The sequence below is a fragment of the Sinocyclocheilus anshuiensis genome, unplaced genomic scaffold (assembly GCF_001515605.1).
Source record: "Sinocyclocheilus anshuiensis isolate Anshui unplaced genomic scaffold, SAMN03320099.WGS_v1.1 scaffold262, whole genome shotgun sequence".
NCBI classification, from domain to species: Eukaryota; Metazoa; Chordata; class Actinopteri; order Cypriniformes; family Cyprinidae; genus Sinocyclocheilus; species Sinocyclocheilus anshuiensis.
The window spans coordinates 6256-17063 of NW_015547650.1; the positions used below are offsets into that span (position 1 = coordinate 6256).

Genomic DNA, 10808 nt, shown 5'->3' on the forward strand with positions numbered 1-10808 from the left:
ATTTTGTGAACACAACAGGTTATCTCTTAAGTAGGGCTGTCAATCGATTCAATTTTTTTATCTGATTAATCACATCCTTTTTCTGTGATTATCTTCATGAAATTAAGCATAGACCATTTATCTTGTTTCAAATGTTTATTTTGTCATCATTTGCTATATCCAGAAAAGTAAACCAAAAGATTGAAGGGTGATTCTCAAAAATCTATATTTTCTGCAAGCTTTTTTCAAGATAAATTTAGATGTCTTTCCAAAAAAGGACACTTAGAAACTCCCAAAGGACACCAAAGAACCAAATGATATAAAGAGCCCATATAAGCACATATGAAAGAAAAAAAAATCAGAATTTTATAGTATGTGTACAGTGCAACAGCAAAGAGCTTTTTTACATTTGGAGAGTTGAAGTACACCCAAGGGAAGTAGCACTTCACTACAGGCAAGAAGAAGCCAGGGGCAAAGAAGTGGAAGGATGCCTTGGAAAAAATGAATAACTGCCCATTACACAGACAGACCCATGTTTACGATATCTTTGGCAAAAGAATCCCCTGTAAATGCGGGTATCATAAGTTATGTAATGATAAATGTGATTATTTTACCTACGCTGTTGAGCATTACTAATTTTTTTCATAACAGAAAAATGCTCATGATTTGTGCTGTAAAGCTTGAAATATTGTAACATTTTATACATTAAGTTTTGGCTCATAGCATGATAGTGAAAGTATGGAGCTCATACTTGATGAGGTAAAAAGTTTTATTTTCACAAGCACAAACTTAGCAAAATTATGCAGTAATTGTACGTCAGTACAATTAAGTGAAATTCTACTTCTATGAAGACCTGAAGGTGGGTGTTTTTACAATTATTCTAAAATGTCATTTAGTTTCTAAAAAATGTAAAGTATGAATCAAATGACAGAAGGCATGTAGTAATTGTGTTCAACATGTTTTTCAGCAAAGTTTTGATTTTGATAATTTAGAGGCATTAGATATTTGTGTACCAAATGATGCACCTTTTTTAAGGCTAAAAGAACATTGTTTACCGCACTGGCAATATAATCAGAGAAAAACTTTTTTTTTAAATTTTTTTTTTTAAGTCAGCTGAGCAGACCGCATTAGGCGTGCAGGCATTCAGGCAGGACCATTGAGCGGTGCAGGCTCCAGACCAGCCCCTCAGAGCAGTGCAGTCTTCAGCCCGGCCCCTCAAAGCATCCTGTTTTTTTTATATTTTCATAATTTCAGATTAATTCCAAATTAATGTAGAAACAACATAAATATAGTATATTTTAAATATGTTTTTAATGGCATCGTTTTACTAAGTAGCCTATTATTATTAATGAAGACTTGATACCAATACTGCTACTGGTGTCTCTATTAAATGCATTTCCGTCAATTTGACCTATTAATTATAGCCATTCAACATTACAGTATAATTGAAAGCCATTATTTTTAACATTTAATAGGCTGACTCTCAAAGCCGTGATTCCCATTCGCTTCCATTATATGACTGACAGACTGCAACAGTTTGAGTTAAAAATCTTTGTTTGTGTTCTACTGAAGAAACAAAGTCACCTACATCTTGCCCTGGGGGTAAGCAGATAAAAATCTAATTTTCCTTTTTGGGTGAACTATCCCTTTAAGTCAAAGGGTATTTCAAAAATACTTTAAAAAGTGGACTAATATGTTCATTATCAACATTAGGGTTGGGCCGATAAACAGTTCCATCGCCGATGGCTGATAGGCATCACGATGTTGAGCCGGCATCGTGACCACCCCCCAACCCCGGAATCCGCCGCATCCCAATACCGTGTTCTGAAAGAAAATGATGTGAATAGGGAACCCCTAAAGGGGATAAATACTAGATGGGAAGAAAATATATATTTCAATATTTTTCCCTCGCAGTTATATCATTGGGTAATTATACTACATATATTTCGGGCATCAGGTAGCAGCTATTATACCTGGCATTGAAACTGCTTTTGAATGCACGATCGCTTTTTAGTTTCACTTTCACTTTCGAGATTCTCGATTGCTCTGTTTATCCTATGGAGCGGCAGTACTTAACACACATTTTAGATGTTTGTCAGTGGTGCTGAGGATCTGCAAATCATTCGCCATCGTCCTCAGTCATCTCTCCTTACTCTGTTTATGTGGTAAGTGAAATTTTATTTACTGTAATGTAACAGGCAACCGTTACACCGTGTCTACACCAGACCTGACAGTTGTCCTGACGTGTTGCGCCGCACCATGTAGACACGGTGTTCTCCGTGCCTTATAAGGATTCACGCTTCGGGCACACACCGGGCACACACTTTAATTATATCAGCTTAATCAGTCCCTCAGTTCAAGCCTCAAAACTGCTTGTTTCCTTAAACACACACATATATATATATATATATATATATATATATATATATATATTAGTGAAATGTTCACAATATTGTCCATACAACACTGAACCACAATTACTTTAATAAAATATTAATATTTTAAATTATCAACTTAATTTTTAAAATGAAAATGACAAGACCCATTATTCATTTTTCACAGTGTACTCATTGGGAGATTTATTCATGAAGGAATTATCATTTTTATTGCAGTCATACACACATCTCCACATCTGAAATCTCAAAATGCTTGATGCACAGTTAAATTATCAGTCAGTTATGTCTTAAAATGGATCTTATGGATTAAGAAACTTTAATTAATGTTGTGACATAACAAATCTCAAAATTAAATGAATTGCTAATTGCAATCCTCTTGACATTGAAAAATGCAAAGCCTGTACAAATACTAGAAATGGTGAAACATAATTAGTAATCATCTTAAAAAATGGTTATATATTTTGTTCATAGGACTTTCATGTCATTTTGCCTGTTTCCTTGATCTTTATTATATATGATGTCATTGCGTTGCTGTCTTGCCGCCAGCCAATCGCTGCATTGCTGATCATGGTTTCGTGTATCGATGACCTTCCCAATGAATATGCCAACGCTGAGTGATCTCAGACAACTTGATCCAGATATTTTAATCAAATCCACTAACTTGTATAAAGAACCAAATTAGCCAGGGATCAGCTATCACGATTAAAAAATATATGTCAAATCATCTCCTGTATTAAGCGAGATACGAAGAATGCACCGCAGATTTGCACTTGACAGATGCTCGCTGACTCCTATCTCTCTCTTCCCTGTTCACAGCGCAGCGAGCAGCTCCACGGATCAAAGGGTGGCATGACTCTGCTTTGATCGTTATTCACGGTAAATTCTTACATTCTACGGACATTTAAAGGTATGCTAGCTAATAACAGATATATAAAAGGGTGGCATGACTCTGCTTTGATCGTTATTCACGGTAAATTCTTAAATTCTACGGACATTTAAAGGTATGCTAGCTAATAACAGATATATATGCATATAAGCTAGCGACCAAACGCGTTTCTATGGAAGCTCAGCTCTTTGATCACACGAGAGAATGACAGATCTGATGTTCCAATGTAACATTAAGTTACAAATTTAACATTGTATAACTGCAACAATGTATCAATGTTACATGTGAATCAGAGATTTGAGTGGCATTAATTCATGCTTGCTTGTAGTACAGTAAATTATTTCATATATATATATGAAATCATTTATTAATCGCATCCAAAATAAAAGTTTTTGTTTACATAATGTATGTGTGTATACTGTGTATATTTATTATGTATATATAAATACAAGCAGCAATAAATAAAGTTGTGCTGTCAAACGATTAATCGCATCCAAAATAAAAGTTATTGTTTAGTATACTGTGTGTATATATATGATGTATACATAAATACAGACACATGCATGTATATATTTAAGAAAAATATGTTATGTTTATATATTAAATATATTTATATATAATATCAAATATAAGAATATAAATATATAAATGTATACACATGTAACTATTTAAAAAATATATACTATATGTGTGTGTATTTATATATACATAATAAATATACACAGTATACACGCATTTATTATGTAAACAAAAACTTTTATTTTGTATGCGATTTATCGCGATTAATTATTTGACAGCACTAATATATATATATATATGTATATGTGTGTGTGTGTGTGTGTGTGTGTGTGTGTGTGTGTGTGTGTGTGACCCTGGAGCACAAAACCAGCCTTAAGTGTAAATTTTTCGAAATTGAGATTTATACAACATCTGAAAGCTGAATAAACAAGCTTTCCATTGATGTATGATTTGTTAGGATCGGACAATATTTGGCCGAGATACAACTATTTGAAAATCTGGAATCTGAGGGTGCAAAAAAATCTAAATATTGAAAAAAACGCCTTTAAAGAGTTCCAAATTAAGTTCTTAGCAATGCGTATTACTAATCAAAAATAAAGTTTTGATATATTTACAAAATATCTTCATGGAACATGATCTTTACTTAATATCCTAATGATTTTTGGCATACATTTTTTTTATTTTATTTTGACCCATACAATGTATTTTTGGCTATTGCTACAAATATACCCCAGCGACTTAAGATTTTGTGCTCCAGGGTCACACACACACACACACACACATACATATATACATATATATTTTTATGTATAAACGTAAAAGTGTAACTATATAAGTTAATCATGATTTATTTATTTATACGACTTTATACCTAATAATTCAACAAAAATACATTATTTAATTTATATCATTAATGGATGCTGCTGGTCCCAATTTTGTTTCTCTCTGTTCTTTCTTAACGTTTTGCAGAAATGGTTAGATAATATAATCTGTTCTACTGTATTAGAAGCTTTCTGATGAGAGGTCATGTAAAAAAAAATGCAGTCTTATGTGACTTTTCACTGCTGTATTGTTTAAAAGGATGGATTTGGACGTGGTGAACATGTTCATCATTGCTGGAGGGACGCTGGCAATCCCCATCTTGGCTTTTGTAGCCTCCTTCCTGCTCTGGCCTGCAGCTCTCATTAAAGTTTACCACTGGTAAGTGCTCTCTAGATGCTTGTTAGATCGGTCTTCACGCCAGATAATAATTAGGATCCAGCCCCGAATGCCAGATCCCGTCAGAAAAGAGGTTCTGTGATACTGGGTTGAATGTTCATGCATTCAAGATGGCGCCGTTGTGTTTGGCTAGCCATCTCTCGCTCCTTCTATTTTGGATTTTACTTAATATTCTCTGTTTTTCCGTGATCGAGACGTGGTCTACAACCTTCATATATGATCGACAGATGCTGCTTGATATTAAGACTTCAGTTACCAACTTCGGCACCGATATAAGAAGCGGTTTTCATTCGCATGCTTAGTGTGGATTTCTAATTTATTATTATTATTTTATTTTATTTTATTTTTTTATTTTTTTATTTTTTTGAGATATTATCCTTTGTATCTTTATTTGACTTCTATTATCTGTACAGCACTTTGGTCAACCCTGGGTTGTTTTTAAATGTGCTTTAAGCAAGGATAAAATAATAAGAAATATTAAATATAGAAACATAATAAATGAATGAACATAAAAGAATAAACAATAAATACTTAAATATAATGATAAATGATAAAAAATTATCAAATTATTATGTGAATAAATGATTATAAATGAATAAGAAAAAAACATAAAAATAAAAACACAACACACACAATTTGCACGTGAGGATCTAAGGATCATTCATGCATAAATAGCACAGTGTCTTTATTTTATTTCAAATAGTGATTTTTTTTTTAATGATTTTCGTATGAGCTTATTATAATAACTAATTTATTTACTTGAGAAGCAAAAAGGCTCAAGATAATAAGTCTTGTTTTTAGATAAAAATGATAAAATTAAACAAGTTTATTCTTAAAATAAGAAAATATCTGCCCATGGGGTAAAAAAAAAGAAACTTATTTTCCTTTCGAATTAAGTTTGTTTTTATTACTGCATGGACAGATTTTTCTTATTTATACAAAAACGTACTTATTTTTTATACATATTTCAGAAAAAAGACTTAGTATCTTAAAAGTAATTTTGCTTCTCAAGTAAATGTATCATGATTTAAGTTTATATATTTGTACAGGAAAAGACAAAACCAAAATATAAAATAACAAAATAAAAACAGTAAGACAATTTTTGCATCATTTCTGGCTAATCTCTCGCTTTTTCAGGTTTGTATTATTTAACACTTCTCTTATCCGGTGACGGTGATAAAGGCAGATTGTTTAACCGGCCTCTTCTTTACTTCATGCCACTAAACTGGGTGAAGGGTTAGTCGTTGCACAAGACTTACGATCCATGTTACTGTACACATGTACAGCGTGCCAATGATTCAAATAGATTTCATTTTAAATAATGCATGATCTTTCTCTGCATTTGGGAAGCTAAATGTGTGTGTATGCATTAGCCGGGTACATGCAGAGCTGCATTTATTGCTGATGTCAGCTTATGCAAGCTGCCCAGTAGACTTTGGTTCTCGTAATATCTGGGAGGCAAACTTTACTCTACATGACGCAGTCATCAGAACCGCTGTTTGCCTCTGGGCCGGACAGACTGACTGAATTCTTCAATGTCACTCTTAGATTGTGTATGAACTCATGCAAGTGTTTTATAATGCTGTTTGCCAAGTCAAGCATCTCTATTACTAGCACTTTTGGTGCGCATCCGTTTGACATCAGAGTTTGTTTCGTTTGGATAATGTGAACGCTGTTTTCTGCAATGCGTGGCCATAAGGGTTGGCACAGGGTGGCAACTGCCACCCTAAAAATGAGCTTTGCCACGCTAAAGCAGAGTATGTGAGTGGAGCAGCATGATTTTGACTGAAGCGAGGATTTCTTGAAAGTTGGAGCATCGTGGTTTTCGCTCACTCGGAGCGCTCCACTGCCGCTCCATCATGCTTTTGATTTTATTTAAAAAATAAATAAAGTGCATTATTATTATTATTGAACTTTTTTATAGTAATATTTTGTGAGCACTGAACCAAATCTCCAGGTGCTTTCATGAAAACCAGACTGAAAAATTGTGCATCCCCGATTATTGTGATGTTTGGACTCTCCTTCTGATGGCAAAGCATAAGCATTATTTTACAGGACCTTTAGTTTCATTTTGAACTCTTTTTGGTGATTGTTTAACAGGTATTGGCGCAGAAGGCTGAGAATGCAGGTGGATTATGCTGAATATGAAGGATATCACTTCTGTTATTCACACAGAGGGTATCCAGGCACCCGTCCATCCGTTCTCATGTTACACGGCTTCTCTGCACACAAAGACATGTGGCTCGGTGTGGTCAAGGCAAGAAACCACTGCAGAACAGTTGCTTAACAGTTAAATTCACAATATAAACAACAGATGTTATTTTTAGAGTTTTCAAAGGTCAAAGATAAAAAAAACATGCTCAAAAATAATGAAGCGTTACTTAAAATAAGAAAAAGAAATCACATGGCCTAAAGAGCACATTTGTGACATGATTTCAAAAGCTGTGAAAAAGGGTTACATAAGTCCTATTGATTGATACCGATACTCAAGAACATCTGTTCTTAATATATGAATCAGATCTTAAAGTAAAAAATATAGTTTGACTGACTGTGCATGTTTTTGCTTTTGTAGTTTCTTCCTAAAAATGTACACTTGGTGTGTGTTGACATGCCAGGACATGAGGGTACGACACGCACCAGTGCTGTGGATTATTCCATTGAGGGCCAAGTCAAACGGATACATCAGGTGGGAGTTTTCTGGATTTGTTTTTTGTTTTTTGTTTTTTTAGAATTTAACTACTTCATTTTTTATTATTATTTATACACACACATATGTTTACAATAAATAAAAATATAATAATAATAGTAATAGTAACAATAATAATAATATTTAATAATTGTAATTAAATCTTCAAATGGGGGGATGAATGGTTATGAATGGATGAATGAAACGCATTTGTCCGTGTTTCACTCCGTCTCGAATCGCGCTTGCGTAAAGCGCTTGAGAAACAGTGTCTCTTCCGCGGCTCGATACGCTTTCAACTCGTTTTTTTAGTCTCGAGCAAGACTGTACGACATTCACATTACACGATTTGACTGATTTTTACGTAGAAAGGGTGACATCCCACCGCATTAAAATAAATAATCATTCATGTTTTCATAACTGCTGGCCAAATTCAAAAACAAAACTAAAATGAAATCATCTTTGAGAGCAAGGGGGCCCCCTGGTGTTTCGGGGGCCCTACGCAGCTAGCGTATTTTGCGTATAGGGAGGATCGGCTCCCCAATATAATGATTATATTGAATTAATAATTGGGTACAATAAAATAATAATGATAAAAATCAATTCTTTTAAAATTGTAATTCAATTTATTACATTTTAATTTAACAATTAAATGAATTCAGTTAATTTGTCAATTTAACTAACTCATTTGTTTAAAAAAACGTATCTAAGTGTATGTATGTATGTATGTATGTACATATTATATTGGAAATATCAACAATAATGAGAGTAATTTAAATAATTAAAAATATTTTTGTTTAAAATTTAAATAATAATTAATACAATAATTTTTTTGTTATAAATGTATTTATTTTAATTCAAGCAAAGAACATCAAGAAAAACTCAGTTTCTTAAAATCTGTCACTTTAGTTCATGTTATTTAGTCACTGACCCAGTTTTTCTGTTTGGCTAAACCTCACACAGTATGCAGAGTAATATGTTTCTCTTGATGACACAGTGGCTTTATTGGGCTTACATGTTGAGATTTCTCTGAAGTATCTTGAGATCAGTGAAAAGCCCTTGTGTCTTCATTTTCTCTATTCTCAGCCCAAAGCTAATCAGCTTTCCGTTAACAACACAGGCTTGTGCCTAAAATAAATGCCCTTCTTCAAACCCGGGGGCACTTTCCCAGCCTGAAAAAACTGTCCTTGCATGTCAGGTTGATTTTGACTCATTTAAGTCTGTCTGTCATTTAAAGCAACTTCTGCGAATTGCTGATTTTCACAGACTTGAGCTGATTATGCTGAAAGAGGCATTTTCAGCTTGCTAAGAGAGAGCGTGTTGTTTCGAGATGGATGAACCTTGTTTTGGATGCAAAATAAAAATAACTCACTTCTGGAGCACACTAAGGTCTCTGATTTCACTGTGCATTACAGTTTACCTGAACACTGTACCCTAATCAGAATCAAAACTTTTACAGTAACATGTCATTGTTTTGGCTTTATTGTAAGCAAAGACACTGTTCAGTGCAGTACAATTATAGCCAATCAGGAAAAACTTGAGTCATTCACACTGACAGAGATGAAATCACTTCTTTTTGAAAATAACTTTTAAGCTGTTTATTAATACCCAGCTAATCAGGGAACATGCTCATAACTCTGGCTAATGTTTTGGCAAGATTCAATATGAACAAATGTTTTAGTTTTTTTCCAGTAACGTTAATAGAACCTTCGTTCAAAGTTATCTGGTCTTTAATAATTCTCAGAACATTAGAAAAAAAAAAAAAAACATTATTTAAACATCGCTTATGATTTTTTTTTTGTCTGAAACGTTTCGTTTGGATGTTTGTCTAACATTTTATAAAATGTTGCTAGTTGTTTCAGAATGTTCAGAGAACATTCAAATGTAACGTTCCCATAATTTTTGTAAAATGATAAAACAAAATGTTCCCTTAAAGTTCGTATAACCAAGAAAAACTGGAAATTTTGAATGTTCAGAGTAAGTCAAAAGTAAAGTTTTTGTAACTTAATGGCTACATTAGCAAAATGTTCTTAGAACATATTTTTGTTAGCTGGGTAGCAGCTTGTTGTAATTTCTCCTTTTTTTTTTTCTTTTAGTTTGTGAAGAGCATCAGAATGAGCAAAAAGCCTTTCCATCTGATCGGCACGTCCATGGGAGGAAATGTGGCTGGAGTTTATGCTGCCCGTCACCTGTCTGATCTCTGCGGCGTCACACTCATCTGTCCAGCAGGTCTGATCTGTTCTGTTTTAAGATCTTCTCTGTGCCTCTTCAGCATCACAATCATCCTCTAATAGTTCATCAGGGACATTTGGAGTAAACAGCCCAATTTCAGGAAATGACATTAGCATTTTTTCTTTTATTATTTCATTTCAAAAGGTTACTTCTGAAACGGTGGTTATTATTGTTAAGTAAAGCTAATACCATTAAATAAAATAAACATTAACTGAAATAAAATATCTGAGATATAACTGAAATAATATCTGATATAACTGAAAAATATCCTCCAACGCTCTTCTGAACTTTCAGAAAAATCATATTTTCCCTCCTCATGCCTACATTAATATCCCATGATGTACTTTGTACAAAGGAAAAAGTGTTGATGAGGCCAATATACGTGAAAACAATAAAATACTGATAAAAACTAGAAGAGGTTACATGAGTGTGACTTTCAAGATCAAATAACATGTCAGGTAGATAAAACCATTATGTTTTAAAGTGCACCTATTATGGGTAATGAAATGTTGACATGCATGCAAGGTCAAACAACACTTTCAATGTCTTATAATATGCATTTGTTTTTACCTCACTTGCTCAACGACTCCCAAACGATTCGCTCAACGATTCATTTTTCCAAACCCCTCCTTTGCGTGATGCTAATCTGCGGTGATTGGTCCGATTGGTCGATTTAATTTCCATTTTCTCATGACTGTAATGCCTGATAAAGCAGCGTTTGTGAGCGCAGTGCTGCTTTGTGTACAGCGTTACCGGGGAAACCGCTATTTTACCGCTCCAAATGCAGCACCTAGTGGCAAAGAATGAATTTGCATTTTCATTCAGACTAACAGGAAAAGACCAACAAGTGGGCGGGCAATATGCTAATGTTTCATGTTGACGTCAACATGAAATG

The 10808-nt window shown here is 33.8% G+C and overlaps 1 protein-coding gene across 1 annotated transcript in view; it reads left to right on the forward strand.

The window, feature by feature from the left end:
- Window positions 1-4861: 4861 nt before the first annotated feature.
- The window catches only part of LOC107701976 (monoacylglycerol lipase ABHD6-like), a 15471-nt gene continuing 9524 nt past the window's right edge, over window positions 4862-10808 (forward strand). Inside the window, exons 1-4 of the mRNA XM_016504149.1 lie at window positions 4862-4980; window positions 7099-7255; window positions 7571-7684; window positions 9778-9910. Of these exons, the coding sequence (XP_016359635.1) occupies window positions 4862-4980; window positions 7099-7255; window positions 7571-7684; window positions 9778-9910 (523 nt within the window). The remainder of the gene's footprint in view (window positions 4981-7098; window positions 7256-7570; window positions 7685-9777; window positions 9911-10808) is intronic.